General features: G+C 41.3%; 1 protein-coding gene across 16 annotated transcripts in view; it reads left to right on the top strand.

The window, feature by feature from the left end:
- DLG1 (discs large MAGUK scaffold protein 1) overlaps positions 1-19,576 on the top strand; it is a 321,932-nt gene that overhangs the window by 13,697 nt on the left and 288,659 nt on the right. For all 16 annotated transcript variants that reach the window (XM_089675610.1, XM_089675624.1, XM_089675634.1 and 13 more), the window contains exon 2: positions 2,357-2,488. In XM_089675610.1, coding sequence (XP_089531736.1) covers positions 2,357-2,488 — 132 coding nt within the window. The remainder of the gene's footprint in view (positions 1-2,356; positions 2,489-19,576) is intronic.

Here is a 19,576-nt window from a genome sequence, read left to right as displayed (position 1 = left end):
TTACTTCTAAAAAGGGCAGCACTGGCAAAAAAATTTAAATAACAAGCTCACGGTTGCTGTGCGCTTGTTTATACTCTTACTGCCATTCCGTACTATACTTTGATGCCATTCGTTGTGAAGAGTACCCTGACACACCTCCAAAACGCATGTGTGCTGTAGCACAGCTTGCCACAACGCACACTTGTGTATTGTGCTGTGATAAAATGCAGCTTGGCTTATTTTCACTTTTGCTGTGCATTTTAGCTGATTTATTTGGAACTGCTTTCCCGCCGCCCTATAGCAGAAATACTGTATACAAAGAAGTGTGCTTACAGTGTAAAGCACATAGTAAAACAGCACACAACCCTTTACCCCAGATGTTAACTCCTTCCTGCCCAGTGTCATTAGTACAGTGTCAGTGCTTTTTATTAGCACAGATCACTCTATTGGTGTCAGTTTCCCCCAGTGTCAGAATGCATGCTGCTGTTCCGCTAGAAGTTGATCGCCGCCATTAATAAAAAAAATGTAAAATTCCTATATATATATATATATATATATATATATATATATATATATATATATATATATATATATATATACTGCCATTAGTACACTATAACTTTCATGTAAACCAATTAATTTACATGTATTGGGATTTTTTTTTTTTTTTAGCAAAGACATGTAGTAGAATACATTTTGGCCTAAATTTATGACAATTTTTTTAATAGCACAAAAGATAACACAGAGGTGATCAAATACCACTGAAAGAAAGCTCTTTTTGTGGGGGGAAAAATCAGACATAAATTTCATTTGGGTGCAGCATTGCATGACCACGCAATTGTCAGTTAAATTAATGCAGCGCCGTATTGCAAAAAATGGCCTGTCAGGAAGTGGGGTAAATCCTGTTGAGGGCAAGTGGTTAATGCACAGCATTATGATGTGAATAGGTCCCTTACCTGTTCTAATGACAACTTTATTTCCCATTGCTTTGTGTTTCGATGACCTTGGTCTCTAGGACAATTAGAGGGTGAATTTAGCTAGCGGGTACACAGACCGCAATAAAAACTTGACGGCTGGAATGTTTCCCTCATGTCCAAAACTGAAAACAAATTTGCGTATAAATGCACTTTTTCAAAGTCCTTAAGTCATAGCACCCTTTTGCCATCTAATATGCTCCCAAGAGTATTGGCACAGTTATATTTGTATTCCAAGCTGCAAATTGTACTGAAGGTATTGGCAGTCATCCAGGGTTCCCAGATATATCTGGCAGGTGTTTGTAATTTGCTGAGAAAGTAGGTATGCAAGCCATCAGAAGTCCAGGGCTACTGCATCTCATGGAACCAGAAGTTGAGTTCATGGGTTAATAGATCCTTTACAAACATTATCCACTGTAGATATCCAGAAAAGTGTCTCTCAGCTTCTGACGTACTTTTGGTAATGCAATTTATGCCAATCAGTTTTTTGGTGATGAGGACTCTTTGAAAAGAGTCCGTTTTGAGCCACGTAGTAATAACTGTTCTATTAAATAATAAAGGGTTTTTCTTTTTCTATGTTGGTAGAATGTGTGTGGCTAATTTTTTAACTATGTAACTGAATATTGCTTATTATTTTGTAACATGTTGATCTGCTAAGAAGACCTTTTTTATTTGTACAGAGAAGTGTTCAGTTTTTTTTTTTTTTTTGCATTATTAGATTAACTGTTTAAAGGGACCTTGAGCAGGTTTATAATAATGGTTGTGTTGGTAAATCATTTTTATTTGCAAAGGGATTATAAATCAGGCTTGTGGTTAACAATCCTCTGCTGCTCTGCAAAAGTAAAAAGTTTGCCGCTGCCATTTCTTAGGCTGGCCATACACTATACAATTTTCTGTCCAATTTCTGTCCAATTTCCTTTAGATTTACCTTCAACTATGTAGTGCAAGGGCCTGCCTAATTGGATACAACTGAAAGTGTTGTTAGTTTTGACCTCATATTATATGGTTTTTGGTAAATCTAAACCAAAAATCTCAAGAAAATTGTATAATGTATGGCTAGCCTTAGATTCAGTTCTACAGATTCTTGCATGCTTTCTCACAGGTGATACAATCAGCAGCATGAGGATGCTTTTATTTGGTTAGTCGAGCAAGCAGCTGAAAAAGGCTAGTTTTCTTTCTGGCTTTGCAGTGTAGCCTAACTGCTAATCTCATGACTGTACGTATATAAATCCATGGGTAGGTAAAATAGTCCACATGTATTTAATTGGATGGTTTTACTTGGCGAACCATATTAAAGCATACTTTTTTTGATTTTGAATACCAAGCACTGTAAAAATTGGATAAACTAACCTTTAGGCAACTGATGGCATGTATAATATAAGCTTTGCCATTCTTTGCCATAGATACGCAACGTGCTTTGGACCTCCTGGAAGAATATCGCACCAAACTTAATCAAACAGAGGACAAACAACTCAGGAAATCTATTGAACGGGTCATTGGCATCTTTCAGAGTAACCTCTTTCAAGCTTTAATTGGTAGGTATTTTATAATATGCAAATAGTTATTTACTTTTTTTTTATTACATTTTTAGTTGATTTTAAATGTTCACTGCATTGCTTATAAATACATTTTAAAGGATAAGTTCGCCTTTGGGAACATGTTACATTTTCCACCTGTTTTTAGGGTGGAACATGTAACATGCTCCTGTAGCTTCCCCTGATACTCTTGCTAATTGTGACAGTGGCCTGGGGATCTTCTCCCTGCACCCGACGTCACACTTTGAAAAGAATGCAGCCATGCAGGGCTCCTTCCACATGGCCACGTCATTCATTCTGCAGAGAGATACTGGCAGTCGTCCTGCATTGCACCTGTGGTGGTGGTAAATGCATCCCTGGCTGGGCTGGATGACGGAGGACATCGCTTCTGGTTGAGGGGTGGGACTTCCTCCCGGGACGAGGCTTCCGGCTACGTCCCTTGATATGTGGACTAGAATGCGGCCGGTGCTGAGGGCTGCATTCTGCAGAGGTGGGCAATGCAGGACCTCAAGTTGGACCACCACCTTGAACTATGTCTACAGCAGAGGTGTCGGGACCAGGTGACGACGGCACCAGCCAGCATCAGGTAGGTGGCTCAAAGGAGCCTTTTTTCCCCATATCTGATTGCCCCCTAGCTTTAGGGGGTGTCTTTAGCCCTCCTGGTGGTCGGAGAGAGTAAAGCAGGGGGTGGGAGGGGGTCTCAGAAGATTCTCACGCCCTGCCAGTAGGGTGTGGGGGGGCCTGTCCCTGTCTTTGGTTAATGGGAGCCTCATTTCTGTGTGTTCTGTTTGTCTGTTTGCAGGTGAAAGCCAGGGAGAAGCCCAAGTTGCACCAGGGGGCTAAAAAGAAGTGCCCCTCATGCAGGGTGACTCTCAGACTTCCCCAGACGAAGTTGCTGTGTGAGTCTTGTATTGAGGGCCAGATCAGGGAGTTCCTTCCCAGGGGGACCTGGTTAAGTCGGTTAGAGAACTGATGGCTACCTTGATTTCTTTAGGTCTCTGTACGCCCCCTTCCCAACAGCTCGAGGCTTCCCGAGGCTTAGGGAGGCGAAGGGTCCGAGAGCCGAGTTGGAGGAGGAACCATCTCCGGACTCGGATTCCCCCAGGCAGACTCTGAAGGGGAGGGTCCCTCGAGCAAGTCCAGAGGCGCCTTTAGATACAAGTTGTCCCTGTAGGAGGTTGAAGACTTACTGGGAGTCATTTATGCTACCTTGGGATGTATTGGGGTATGGAGGAACAGACATAGAATCTTCTCTCTCCACGAAATGCTAGTAGAAACCATAAAGAGGGAGTGGCAGAGGGAGTGGTCCCACCCTAGGGGTCAGTGCTCGCGTATCCTCTGAAGGTGCTGTCCTGAAAGACGGTAAGGGGAAAAAGCAAAGTTGCACTTAAGGTAACGCCTTTTCCAGGAGTCTTTCAGGACAGCGCCAGTTACCCACTCTTTAGCATTTTGGTTATGCGGTGTAGTCTCACCAAGTGACCGGAGGTGCTAAGTCAAGAACTGAGGTCGGTGTGGGGAGGCTGCACTTTTATGTGGGGTGGAGGTGTTTTCTCTGGTGGAGGGGAGCCGAGGTCTCTCAAGTCTCCTAGATTGTAAGCTCCAAGGAGCAGGGCCCTCCTATCACTCTTGTATTGAACTATATTGTTGCTGTATTGTCTCCGCTTATATTGTAAAGCGCTGATCAAACTGTTGGCGCTATATAAATCCTGTATAATAATAAGGTGCTGTCCTGAAACACTCCTGGAAAAGGCGTTACCGTAAGTGTAACTTTTTTTTTTTTTTTCCCCTCCCAGCAGAAAGGTGAACTTCTCCTTTAAACATTGCAGACAGATATAAAATCAGTACCTCCAAACTTATTTAGCCTAATAACTGTTTTCTTCTTGCTTTAGGATTTTCCTTACTTTTTTTTTCTTGACACTTGTTTCTTGCTCAGAAATGTTATTTTATTGCATGTATGTTGTGCTTGATATTTCCCCCTTTTTTTTTTTTTTGTTCAAGTCTGGGACTTGAAAACCATTAATAATTTGTTGATGTTTATCTTGGTTAATGTTGAGGTATGTTTTGGATCAATGTTTGTTCGTCCTCTTTCAGCCTAGTTTCTACAGTAAAAGCTGGATATAGGCTTCTGTGATTTTGTTGAGTCCATTGTTCTTTTAAGTTCATAAAGGTTTTATTAAACATTTTAAATAAAATACATTGTATGTACAGTGGGGAAAATAATTATTTGATCCCCTGCAGGTTTTGTAAGTTTGCTGACTTGCAAAGAAATGAAAGTTCTATAATTTTCATCATGGGTGTATTTTAAATGATAGAGACAGAATGGCAACAAAAAAAAACACGATACATTGAGTTGCAGTTTAGTGAGTAAAATAAATATTTGATTCTCTACCAACCAGCAGTAATTCTGGCTCCCACAGACTGGCTTTGTGCTCACGTTGTACACAAGTCCTGTCCATTTAAGAAGGTTCTCATTATGTGTATAAAAGACACCTGTTAACAGAGCTGTCAAAGGATTCAGGGACAAGATTGTAGACCTACACAAGGCTGGAATGGGCTACCAGACCATCAGCCAGAAGCTTGGTGAGAAGGAGACAACTTTTGGAGCAATTATTTGAAATGGAAGAAATACAAAAAAAAAAAAAAAAAACAATCACCCTCAGTCTGGAGTTCCATGCAAGATTTCGCCTCATGGGGTGAGGATGATCATGAGAAAAGTGAGGGTTCAGCACCAAACTACATGAGAGGAACTTGTGAATGATCTCAAGGCAGTTGGGACCACAGTCACCAAACAAACCATTGGTAACATAATATGCCGCCATTGGTTGAAATCCTGCAGTTGCCCGCAATGTCCCTCTCCTCAAGAAGGCACGTGTGTAGTCCTGTCTGAAGTTTGCCAATGAACATCTAAATGATTCGGAGTAGGATTGGGAGAAAGTGCTGTGGTCAGATAAGTCAAAAATTGAGCTCTTCGGCATTTAACTTGACTTGCCGTGTTTGGAGGAAGAAGAATGCTGACTATGCCCCCAAAAACACCATCCTTACAGGCAAGCATGAAGGTGGAAACATTATGCTTTGGGACTGTTTCTCTGCTAAAGGGTACTGGCTGACTTTGACGCTTTAAGGGGCCAATGGACAGGGCCATGTGTCTAAAATCTTGGATGAGAACCTTCTTTCCTCAGCCAGAACACTGAAGATGGGTCTTCCAGCATGACAATGACCCAAAACATACTGCCATGGCAACAAAGGAGTTGCTCAAGAAGAAGCACATTAAGGTCATGGCATGGCCTAGCCAGTCTCCAGACCTTAATACTATAGAAAAATTCTGGAGGGAGCTGAAACTTCGAGTTGCCAAGCAATAGCCAAGAAACCTTAAGGATTTAGTGAAGATCTGTAAAGAAGTGTGGACCAAAATCCCTCCTGAGATATGTGCAAACCTGGTAACCAACTACAAGAAATGTCTTACCTCTGTGCTTGCTAACAAGGGTTTCTCCACCCAGTACAAAGTCATGTTTAGCTTGGGGATCAAATACTTATTTTACTCACTGAACTGCAAATCAATTTATAATATTTGTATTGTGTTTTTTCTGGATGTTTGGTTGCTATTCTGTCTCTATTTAAAACACACCTATGATAAAATTATAGACAATTTCTTTGTAAGTGGGAAAACTTATAAAATCTGCAGGGGATCAGAATTCTTTTCCCCACTGTTCAGAAAAAGAAGAAAAGACAAAGCTATTCAAGCAGGGCATATTATACTGTAAAAAAACCAAACAAACTGCACGCAGAACATTATACTGCCTCGAATTATTGGCTCCATAGTTGTGGATCTAGAATTGAACTGGATGAAATGAATGAAATGGAAAAACATAAATTAATCAAATTACCAAGAAAAGAGTTTTGGAGATAGCAGAGTTTGAATCAACTTTGTAGGAGGAGGTAGTGTATCACCTGTGAGTCGGGGATGTAGTCGCTTGTTGGTTTCAAAGACCAGTTTGGGGGTGCAAAAGTGTGCATCTCCGAAGACCTTTAAAGATAGAGTAGGAAAGTCATTGGACAAACTAAGAAGCAGCCTGGAAAGCAGAAAAGAAGGCAAAAAGGAAAATAGCAGAGGGATAGGGGGGAAAAAAGGTGTGGTGTTTGTTGTTTTTTTTTTTTTTTTTTGAGAAAGAGAGTTGGAAGGAACCATGGGTGGTGTCTGTGGCAGGTTAAGGATAGGTACCGACGGTGCATAGGTATTGCCAACAGCAAAAGAGAAAAAAAAACTCAAGCAGAGTACATTTAAGGGTTACAATGTGGAGATTGTGGCGCACAAAGAGCTATAGAGGTCCTAGCGGTTAAAGTTCAATCTACTACTGTCAGAGGTGGTCATTCATAAGGGTCAGTAAGCTCTGAGTATGGTCAGTAGACCTCATCTGAATAGTCAGAAGTGGTTTGAAAGTTGACCCAACAAAGCCATGTGTTTTGATAAGCCGGTAATCCTATCTTGGGAAATGTAAATTCACTCTCTTCAGGCTTACCAATCTTCAAGTGTCAGAGACAACTAATTTTTTATTTTTTTTTTGCCTCCAAAAAATCAGTATACACATGCATGCCGCATTGACTATGTGCTTTGCAAGAGATTTATGAAATTAGTGGCCCATCTATGTCGGATGCTTGAACAGGTATTGGCCCAGAGAGCAATCAAGGGTGAATGACTTAACTCTAGAAAAAATGTTGTGAAGATTAGCTCAATACGAACGAGTGTCAGGACAGCGCCACCAAATGTGTAGCAATGTGTCATCCTCTGTACCTCATCTCTGTCAGTAATCTGACATTTGTAGGTAAATCCTGTGAAGCAATACAGACGCTTTTTAGTCTCTAGTGAACACTTTATTATTCTGTTTCTGTCTTGTCACATTGAGCAAGCCTTATGAATTAAGATCTGTTTCCATACCTGCTCAGTAAAGATTTCTCCCACTTCTGTCTCCCAGTCCTTAATGATCACTGTAGTTTTATTGTGAAACTCTCATAATGTGTATGTTTTGAGATGAGGTGGTGTTAAGGCGTTTGTGTTTAAACATAACTTTTTGAAATGTGTAAAAAGGTCTACAATATGCTGCCCTATTATTTATTTTTAATGATTCAGGAAGTGCCCGATTTGGAGATATGGCCAGAGAGGAAAGTGTAACTTGAAGGACATGGTAGAGAGATTGTGCTTCTGTAAGAATACTCCATGTCGCGGGGGAGTTATACATTTGCAATGTTTAATGAATTTGGGATGCGATCCTGGTGGGAAGTCCAGGTTGAAAAGCAGCACGTCATGGGTTCCGAAGTGGATGAAAGCGTCAATGATTGAAGTGTTTGTAAGGGCTCAAGTTTTTTTTACCTTCATGCATTCTATGCATGGCGATAAACCACTATTGTGCATCAGGCCCCCCCAATACTCATCTAAGCCCCCTCTCAATCCAGCTGTGTGCACTGGAGTCTGGGCTATCCCGAGACTCTTCTCATTGGCTGAAAGAGCAGCCAGTGAGCCACTGAAGAGAGAGAGGGGGTAGTGCCGAGTTGTGGCTCTGTGTGTGAATGGACACACGGAGCAGTGGTTGCCCCCATAGCATGCTGCTTGCTGTGAGGGCACTCTACAGGAGGGAGGGGCCAGGAGAGCCTGCGAGGGACCTGAGAAGAGGAGGATCCAGGCTGCTCTGTGCAAAACCACTACACACAACATGTAAGTATAACATGTTTGCTATTTTTAGAAAAAAATAATTAAGCCTTTAGTATCAGTTTAATTTACCAAGCCCATGGAAGCATTGTAAAGTGGCCCCAATTAAAAGATGAATTTGAACTGCTGCTTGTGTGGGTCCCTGTCTGGCGTATGATCTAAATTCTAGAGAATTGTGGGCAAAAGATTTTTCTAAGATGAGTCTTTTTTAGATTTGTGTACATGCCAATCCACTGTCCTCTGCACCTGGCAGGCTCTGTAGCAGCACTTCATATCTGGTAGCCCAATACCTCCGCTGTGTTTTAGGGGCCTCCGCTGTGTTTAGGGGGGGCGCAACAAGTTTGCAAGGCTTATTCTTGGGGTCTTTGATCTCCAGATAAAGGAACTGAAGGGTTCTAAGTAGTGCTATATAATTATGGAAATAAGTCGTACAGGTCATTCAGCAATAGAACTCCCAGATAAGGGATAGCTCCGGCCTGACCCATGTGATCGATCTGGTGACCGTGGCAAGGAAACCTGGGACCCTAGGAGACTGGCGCCGGAGACTGGAGGATGGAGCTGCATAGAGCCATCTCCAGACTCGGCGGGAGAAAGAGACCCAAGGTGGAGGTCATCAAGCCAGGGAACCCCTATCCTCAAAGGAGAGAGATCCCCTGAGACCCCCTAAAGACAAAGAACCAGCAGCTGACACCCAGCCGGTGGATACAGGACATAGGAGTGGGTGAGTTGCCATGGGAGGCAGTAAATCCCCAATTCTGAGGTTGTGTGTGTTATTGTTGTTGCTGGGAGAAATGTGGATACAACAGAAATTCTCTAGGGGTCTCAGAGGTTGATGGGACAGTGTAAATGGAACAATATTAAAGTAAGTTTAAAAGAAAAAAGGAGGGGGCACCCAAGAAGTGTAAGGCATAGAAGAAAAAAAAGGTAACACCATATAACTGTAACTCTCATAAAGATCAGGAGGGGAAAGATTCTAAACTGGATCAGTATAATGGATAATGACCTGGGAAAACTGGAAATAAATTTCTACCTGAAGTTCTAAGTAATTGTACAATTTAAAGACTATGGAGAGTAGATCTGTCAAAGGAGGAGGAGCAAAAACTCAACCGAATTTAAATACAAGTACAATAAAGACGTATATGCCTTTTGCATGAGAAAAGCCCAGAAGAACAAATCCCAGAGTCACGGAGAAGCAAATGGCACTGGAGATCAAACAAGACTGTCTGTCTTTTGAAGTATCTGATAGGAATCAGTTGAAATAAATTTCAAAGTTGGAGAGTAAAAGGGGAAAAAGGAATATGGAAAAGCAATAAGTAAGGCTACAAAATTGGAAATTGTAGAATTGTTTGCAAAATTAGAGAACGTCATAAAAAGTGAAATGACAGTTTTACGCTGCGAAATGGGACAAGCCCTGTCATGAGTAGAAGAAACGTAAGGGAAATTGGAGAAACAAGCCCAAGTAATTAACAAACTAGAAGCGCAAGTGGAGGAAATGAGAACAGAGACTGTTCTCATATAAGTTGGAAGATCAGGAAAATCGAGATAGAAGGAACAATCTAAGCATCAGAGGCTTACCAGATGTGTCTCGGAGAAGATCTACTGGACACTATGAGAAGGTTGTTTTAATCCAATAATAGTGAGAGGAGAGATGGAACAACTGAAAATAGTGCACAGGATAAGGAGATCCCAAAGAGTTACATCAGATACCCAAAGAGACGTGATTAGTATGTTTTTGTTGTTATGAAGATAAAGAAATGATATAGAAGGAGCTGCGTGGGATACCATATTTAAAATATGGAGAAACAAAGTTGCATATTTTTTGCAGACATTGCACAGGAGACACTTGCTAGTAGATCTTTGAAACCATTGTTAGATCAGATGAGGGACTAAAAATGTCCATTATAATTGGGGATTCCCTGCATGCTTGATTGGGTGGAAGGATGGGAAATCGGTGAAACTGAGATTCCCAGAAGACTTAAGAGACTATTGTGAAAAATTAGACTCTGGACATTATAGGGTGGTCTGAAGGGGGTAAAGGGAATATAAGGTTAGAGGAGAAAAGGAAACGAGTTTCTAAAAAGATACAGATGGGGTAGACTGTTTTGAGAGGGAGGGGAGACAGGGTGGTGAATCTAGTCTCTGCTTGGTCTCCGTGTACCAGTTAGAGACCTATATTTTTACATCGATACAAAACTATACGCGAAGGTATTAGCAACAAGGATGAAAGAGTTGATGCCCGACTGGATACACCTAGACCAAGTGGGATTTATTCCGGGTAGAGAAGGAAGGGACAACGGACTAAGATCATTGCTTATCCTGCAAAAGAGTGGAAGAGGAGAGGTATCGGGGTCATCTTACCGATCGATGCTGAAAAGGCCTTTGACAGAGTAGATTGGGAATTCATGGTAAACACGCTGAAGACAGGAATTGGACCCAGAATGTTGCGGTGGATAATAGTTATATAGGGGCCCATCAGCCACAGTGAAGGTCAATGGATCATTATCAAAGTTTTTTTTAGGATGAATGGAACAAGACAGGGATGCCCACTCTCTTTGTTGTTGTTTGTGATTTCCTTGGAACCACTATTAGCATCCGTAAGAAATAGTGTAGACATTTAACAAATGTGAATAGGGGATGTCAAGCATAAAGTGGCAGCATATGCAGATGATATGCTGTTTTATATTACAAACCCTAGATTAACATTACCGTATTTAATGAGAATACTAAGACTACAGAGAGTTATCAAACCTGAATATTAACCCTTCAAAATGTGAGATTTTAAATATTAACATCCCAAATGTTGAGAAACAACTTTTACAAAAAATACCTGTCAGGGCTCCCAGGTATGACCAGAGATGTGTGACTGATGCAGGGAAACGCAGACTTCAGAAATGTGATAAACAATATAATTTATTAACACTAACCATACAAACATAAACGCAGGGCAATACTAAACATAATACAGTGCAAACAAACCAAACCAACCACCCACAGATAACAGTACATACAAGCAAGCGTCGTCAGGCAGGCCGGGTCAATATCAATTGGGCAGGTAGGTACGGGGGGAGCAAGCAGAGAATGGTCGGGGTCACAGGCCAGGTTCAGCAGGTAGCAAGCAGCGAGGTACAGAGGGTCAGACAGAGGGGTGGTCAGGGTCACAAGCCAGGATCAGAGCAGGAGAAGTCAGCAGCAGTTCAGATCAGGGTCAGCAAAGGAACAGAAACAGGATGCAGGACAGATACAGGGCCCAGGACAAACACAACACCAAGGCAGAGTCTGCAAGTCTGGCCATCCCTTAAATACCCCAGTATCATCAGTTCCAGGTGTTAGCTGGCTGAAAGGTTGAGTCTCTGATTGCTGGGAGCACCCGCTGGCCAGCCCTGGTACTGCAGATCAAAAGGCAGGTGAGTCCCACCATTGCTGGCCAGTCCATTCCTAACAATACCCTTTCACGTGGAGGGAAAAAAGAATTAAAGTATTTGGGAATGAACAACATGAATGATTAACATCGTCCATAAAAAATCTATATCGGGTAAACTATATCCCATTAATAAATGAGATAAAGGATGAATTGAGGAGAATCTCAATGGGAACGTTGTCCTGGATAGGCCGAATAAATATTATAAAGGTAATCATAGTACGAACAGTCTTGTATAAATTTAATATGCTCCCAATAAACCTAACAGGGCCTTTCGTTGGGATCCTCAAAAAAAGATACTCATATGTATGAGTTAACAAAAAACAAAGTTTAAATATGAAGTTTTATGCAGTAATAAAAGAAAAAAGGGACTAAATATGCCGGATTTCAAGAGATACTATAACTCCGTGTTAATATCACGAATTGCAGATTGGATATATAATTAACGAGGGAGAAGTTGGGGGGGAAAAAAATGGAGAGTTTACTTAGCAAGGCACCACTAGATAGGATTATTTGGATACCACATAAGTTTCGCACACTGGTCGAAGACACAAGCACTTTGACATGGAATGCATTGAGGATTTGGGATGAAATGCACAAGCAGAAGGATTGTCAATTCCATTGGTGGGAACAAAGCTTTTCCCACCTGGGAATGATATTTCAGGAAATGGATAAAGGATAGAAATGCATGCTTATAAGACATTGTAGATAAGGGCGCACTATGTTATTTACACAATTTTTTTTAAAAAAAAAAAGAAGAAATGTTTTCTACACTGGATGAATGGCAGTATTACTAAATAAGACATTTTGTTGCAATGCTCCCACAGTTACTGAGGAAGACGTATCCTTTTAGAGCAAATGTTCAGCTCAAATACAATCGAAAAACATACTACCTCTAGGATTGATAAAATCCTCATTGAAATAGATGGACCGGTGTCCCAAGTGTTTCTGGATAATTGGGAAAAGGAGCTTAGAACAAAATTGAAAGAGCAACACATGAGTAAAATGTTTAGATTAACACACGGGTGAATATGAACATAGTTGAAATGAATTATAAATGTCTTGTAAGATGGTATATTACACCCTAATATGGCACACAAAGACCAGAGGTCTTACTTCTGTGTTAGAGAGGGTGCGGGAGCAAGGGAACAATGGCGCATATTTGGTGGGTTTGTCCTAAAATACAGGAGTTTTGGTGGGTGATAATTCAATATATACAAGAGATACTGAAGATTAATATACCGTTAGACCCGTGGGTTTACTTATTCCATAAATCAGACATCGGTGAGGCAATATAAAAATGTCATTTTGTTTTATTTACTAAACATGGCCAAATAAGACTGGATGAATAGTCTGTGTGTGTTGTTTAGAAGCGCTTGGAGTGTAATGGAAAAAAGTAAACGGCAAAGGAACAAGAGTATGGGAAAGATAAGAGGGGGGGGGGGGAAGCCAGATGGAACAAGAAGTAAATGGAAGGGTTAAGAAGATTGGGGGGGGGGGGGCAAACAGGGTGATTGGAGAATATATGTATTTTTTTTTTATGGTATTTGATATAAAGTGGATTTCGTGCTATAAAACTAATAGATCTAATATAAATAGGATGGTTGGTCATGAAGCTGCGATTTTAAGGAGATTAGCTAAAAGGTTAGTTACGCCCTTCGTTTTTGAGGAATCTGTGGAGGCTCGATACTGTGTGGGGTATCTATTATTTGAAAAGTTAGTGAACTTTTGAAATGCAGTTCCTGAAGGGAGGTGATTTGCACATGATCTATATGGATTTCCTGCAAGACCATGACCTCAGCTCTGGAACGTTAAGCTCTTTTGCATTGAGGGGGAGATGTTTCAGGGAGCTAGTGAATACAGAATTCATCTGTGACACCATATGACGTAATACGCTAATGAGAAAGGGTTAGATACCTTGAGACTGAATATGAGGTATAGGGAATTACCTTTTGTGCACTACAAACAATGATCATGAACTGAGATAAGATTGTTGCTGTTTGAGCATAACCTAAAGCACTTGTGGAGGGTAGAGGTGCAGGTCAAGGGGGCAAAAAGGAAGGAAAGAAAAGAGACCAAGAAGGATGTAGAAGAATGTAGAAACAGTAATATGTTGGGTGGGCAAGAGACACTGATCTCTCACTGACTGAATTCCACCAAACGAGAGCAAGACTGATGGCCTTGCTGTGTGGGGTGCCACTAGGTGTGGCTAGGAGACCAGGGAGATATCTTACTGCAGTAGAGAGAGAGAGATCTGTAGCGGGTTATCAAAAACTGCCTAAGAGTTAAGTGTGGGCAAAAGCAAAGTAACTAAAATATATGAAGACCGTTGATGTAAATGTGTGCTGAGGGACACAATGTATTTTGGGAACAAAGAATGTGTTCGATTGCCATCATGCGCAGGCTACATAACAGAAAATATAAATCAGGTGGTATACAAAATCTTCCCATGTAAGATCACATTTTGCTACTTTGCAGCCTGAAATGAACACGGACACCGGTTTTTGTTTTTATCCAGCTGTTTTTACACAGAGCAACTTTTAACATCCAGGTGAAAGATTAACAAAAATTCAAAACCAGAATTACTGAGTTGGAAAAAGGATCACCCCCCTCCTAAAAATGACTTGTAAAGCAGGTATACTTTATCACCTTCTCAATGGCAAAGAAAACCATTTGACTTTTAACTGTGATCAGCTGCGGTCATTTTGATTTAGCTCAGCATGAAAAGAGCTTTCCTGAAACATTTCAGTCCCCGATAGTGTAACTTTAGCAAACTATCAACTATGGGCCACAGGGCAAAAGATCACTGGGATAAAATTGTGGACAGGCAGGAGATGAACACAAAAAAAAGGCTTTATAATGCCTAGAAGCACATTGAAGTCTATTAAGAGGTGGAAGGTCTCCCTGGATCGGGATGTCTCCAAACTAGATGAAAGAGCCAGGAGGAAACTGGTCAGAAATGCTACCAGGAGGCCTACAGAAACTCTGAAGCAGTTGCAGAAATTGTGTGACAGAGTGGTCATTGCGTGATCACTGTGTGTATGTCACAACAATATCACAAATTCTCCACAAATATGGCTTGTATGGGAGGGTTGCAAGAAAAAAGCCACTCAAGAAAGGCTACATGCAGTCATGACTGAGCTTTGCCAAAATGCACCTTGAAGATTCTGAGGCCACATGGAAAATAGTATTATGGCTAGATGAGACTAAAATTGAATTATTTGGCCTCAACACTAAACATTGTGTCTGATGGAAATCCAATACAGTCCACCATCCAAATAACACCATTCCTACAGTAAAGCATGGAAGCGGTAATATCCTGTATGAGGGTGTTTCTCTGTAGCAGAGACTGGAGCACTTGTCAGGATAGAAGAAAAAATGTATGGGGCAAAATACCATCAAATTGAGGAAAATCTGCTGCCATCTGCCAGAAAGTTGTCAATGGGAAGAAGGTTTACCTTCCAACATGGCAATGACCCAAAGCACACAGCAAAAATGACCACAGTGGTTGAAGGAGAAAAAAGTGAATGTCCTTGCATGGCCTAGTCAGAGCCCAGACTTAAACCCCATTGAAAATCTGTGGAATGACTTAGTCTGCAGTCCACAAACTGTCACCATCAAATTAAACTAAACTTGAACAGTTCTGCAAAGAAGAGTGGGCAAATATTGCAAAGTCAAGATGTGCAAAGTTAGTAGAGACATATCCCAACAGACTAAAGGCTGTAATTTGAAGCAAAAGGTGGTTCAACAAAATACTGACACAAGGTGAGTGATCCTTTTTCCAACTCTGTCTGAATTTTTATTTTTTCTTTCTGATATGTTGGTGTTATATCGTTCACTTGGAATGTATTAACCTCCCTGGCGGTATGATTATTTCAGATTTTTGGTGCTGAAAGCGGTACCATTTTTTTGCATGGAAATATGTTTTTTTTTTTTTTTGTTTTTTTTTTTTTTATTGTAGGGCTGTAATTTTTAGGAATAACTCACTGAAATCTGTCCGAACAAGAGTCTAGTAAACATCCCGGGTGTGATTAAAATTTGAAACACTAAATCATAAATTATAATTTAATAAATAATCATAAAAATAATAATATAATAAATTTAATAATATAATCAAACCAAAAACACTGAAATTTGAAATATAGCGCCAAGTTCGCACATCACTGAGCAAAGTCGCAAAATCGTTTTCACTGTTTGATGATGAATTTCCCCACAAATCATTATCACTCAATTCTGCAAGTGGTTCTGATTTACTATCGCTGTTCTCTAGCTAGTTAAACCGCTTTTGACCTAAAATGGCGCTTTTTGGACACCATGGACATTTCTCAGTTTCCACGCAATAAGAACAGTAAATATGCAGGCAGGACACAGGACAAAGCACTCGGGACAAAATGTATGTGAAATGGTTTGATACAGTAATGGAATACTATGTGATTTTAGTGAATGTCACTTTTTGTCATTTTTGAATTTCCCGCCGTTCCGTCCCCCATACGTCCCGACGCTCACAGGGGACAGAACCCAGATGACAGATGCCGGCATCCGCCGGATTACATTGTCGGGGACACTGCAGGAGGGACATCGTGGGAGCGCAGGACAAGGTAAGTGATACAGGGATCGTGGAGCAGCACCGCATGGTATTCCCGAGTGTAGCTCGGGGTTACCGCTTGTGGTACTGAAACCTTACCCCGAGCTACACTCGGGAATACCGCCAGGGAGGTTAAGTTGCACTTCGTAAATACAGCTGGATAAAACAAAAACTGTCTGTCTTCATTTCAGGCTGCAAAGCAACAAAATGTGATTATTTTAAAGGGGTTGGTGTGATACATTTTTTTTTTTTTTTTTTTTATACCCACTGTATATGGCAGAAAGTAAAGGGATACAAAACAAACCAGCTCATAGAAATCTTGAAGGACAAAGTTATCTGTAAGGTGCCTCTGTAACTCCGGTAAAAGGAGGTGGCCAATGACAGGCTTTTCGCCTCTAGTGAGATACAAAATATGTGAGTAACACACTAGGTGTCCAAGATATGGGTGGTACAGCTCATGAACCACTATATAACACTGGGCTGGGGTTGGGTACACACGAATAGATGGTATGCAATAAACAGCAGCCTAGCAATAGGCACACATTCAGCCCAGGAGAAGGCTTTAAAATAATAAAGGAAATGAGAGTGGGAGAACAAGCTAGACCAGGGATGTTCAACCTGAGGCTCTCGACCTCAAACCAGGGATCCTGTTTAAATTGGCCCTAGTATGTATGAATGTGAGTTAGGGATCTTAGATTGTACGCTCCTTGAGTGCAGGGTCTGATGTGAATGTACAATATAAATGTAAAGCGCTGCGCAAATTGACAATGCTGTAGACGTATCTAATATTTATTCTATCCCGTGGGTTTGGTGTGCTTTCAGAATGTGCACTGCACCTGCAAGACATAATAGACGTCGATTACAAAGCTCAGCTAACCCACAGGTGCACTGCACCCATAGTGCAGGTAAACCTCAATGCATCATTGTGAAAGTAGTCTTTTTTATAGGGGGCTTAGGATAGGAAAGGCTTGTTTATATTTGTGGTTTGGTGGAGCAGTAAAACCCTATAGTTGAGGCTTGTTTTTACCACATCCCACCCAACCACTGGTGTAGCATCAGGGATCACAATGGTGTCTGAATAGAGCAAAAGAGGGTACACCGGCCTAGTGCATTATCTTTAAAAGTATGTTTATTGAATGTTAAATAGGTGTTCTACTCACGATAGTCAAAAGGCACATCCTGAAGGAACAGCTCTGTCCAATTTGCACTAATCTGTCTGTGATGAGAATTCTGGACCTCCAAAAGGCTGATGCATTTCGAGGGCTAGCCACCTCTTCCTCAGAGCCAATGCTCCAGGGGGGCCGTTTTGGCCTCTGTCACATTCAGTCTTACATTTGAACGGGGAGTGGGGGTGGCATATACAAAAACTGATCTTCATTTTACTCCTGCAACTGCTGAAAGCCGGCTTCTCCTTTTCTCCCTCTTTCCAGCATTTAGCAGCTGTAAGAGGAAAATGTTCATTATTCTGAGGAACTGACTACCATTGCATACCCTTTGACACTAGTTAAGTGCTAATAAAAAGCGCTACCACTGTACTAATGACACTGGGCAGGAAGGGGTTACCTTGTGGGGCGATCAAAGGGTTAACTGTGTGCTGTGTTTAACTAGGGAGACATGCTGCTGTGTTTCTTTGCTGTGCAGAGAGATACAAAACAGCATGTCCATGCAGACAGGTCTGCTTTACCCGACGATCGCCAAGTACCTGCTGGGAATCGCCGGTCAGGACTCTGTGATTGATATCCCTAGCCAGCAATAGCATAGTTTAAGTCACATAGATTGGAACAGGTGCCATTGAAATCAATGGGCTGCGACTTGTCATGCAACTTTGTATCCAAAGTTGCGATGCAAATTGCACTAGTGTGAACGGAGCCTAAGAAACTCAATGAAGGATACCCGAAGTAGTGCAAGTCCATTTAATAGAATGTTTAAACATTCCATAAGAGCCCAGCAGTGGAGTGTCCTCAGATTTAACTCTGTCTTACCGGTCAACAGCTGATCCAGTCAGGCAATCTCTTGAGATTCTTCAACTACTTTCCTGCGGGGGTAGGTCTGGAGAGTGGTCTCTCCGTCTCACTGGTCTTTGCTCTAGGGATTCAACAGGTACAGTTCCCATTGCATCTGCTGGTAGTAAATCTTGATGCATTCTAGAACTGGTATAGGAGACAGTTGGAGATCAGAACATTTAGGCAGATCCTCTTGGATCTGCAAGGTCGCAGATCTCCTTGGTGGGTTGCTGTTAGTCTGAAGGTAAATCTCCATCTATATGTTATGTTCCTCTCAACAGTGACGAGATTGGTCTCAATGCCCTTCGATATTGCAGTGTAAGAGGCAACAGGTCTTGAAACACTTTCACATGAGAGCTGTTGAAGGTGAATGCCTCTTGTTCTTTGAGCAATCTCTTCTTTCAATCGTTTAGTTCACAAAACAGCATACAATAACTCTCAGCTGGTCCACATCAGTTCTTTGCTGCCTTAAAGCTCTGTGCACACTTTCCAGCTCTAATGGTGCATCTTGCAAGCATTTCAGCAGGTTGAGAGTTTGTAGAGCCTTAGGCCTAGTTTACACTGGCTTTGAAAGCAGGCGTTGAGGGGTGTTTTTAACGCTCCTCAAATGCCTATGTAAATGATAATGCTGGTCACATTATCGAAACATGAAGTGCTAGCGTCGCTTCAAAGCTGAAGCCTTATGTCAAGTCAGGAGGAGTTGAAGCCTTTCAATGCCTCCAATTCAAGATTATTGTGACGCTCCTCAAATGACCTGGTAAGCGTTTGTGGCTTGTTAATACCATTAGAGTTTATTATAGCAATTTTAATGCTTGTAAAACGCTTCCAAAACGCCTCAAAATCGAGCATAGGGTGTTTGGGGAGTGTTTGTAACGCTTTTAAAATGCCAATACTAAAGCTCATTAATGCCTGTCTAACGCTATAGGGGCATTTTTGAAGATTTAGAAATTAAGTCAAGCGTGAACAAGCCCGTAGGAAATTGGTCGTGTTCGACTGACTCGGGGATACCTTTTTTTTTTATTCTTGTGTTTCAGTGGCGGCCCCTGTTATCCAGGTCTTAATTTGCTGCATCTGTAAGATGTTGGGTATGATGAGCTGCCACTTGCTAGCAGAATCCGTTTTCATCAGTTATTGTGTGTTGTTTTTGTGGGTGTTTTTTTTTTTTTGTAAAAAAAAAAAAAAAGGGACTGAACTGATGATGCCTGTGTTAAAGGATCCTAAGTATGTGGGTGATTTTTCCACTTCTTCAGTTTTCTTGCTATGATATCCACAGTGATAAAGTATTGTTCTGGTTGCCAAACAAGATGATGATTTATTGTCCAGTTATTATTGCTCAAGAGGAAATATATGTAAAAAACAAACGTTATTACTACTTTAACAT

Source organism: Staurois parvus, unplaced genomic scaffold (assembly GCF_062004578.1).
Source record: "Staurois parvus isolate SC_StPar_1 unplaced genomic scaffold, SC_StPar_1.0 ptg000155l, whole genome shotgun sequence".
Lineage (NCBI taxonomy): Eukaryota > Metazoa > Chordata > Amphibia > Anura > Ranidae > Staurois > Staurois parvus.
The sequence above is the reverse complement of the archived record's forward strand: the minus strand, read 5'-3'. Positions and strand labels throughout refer to the sequence as shown.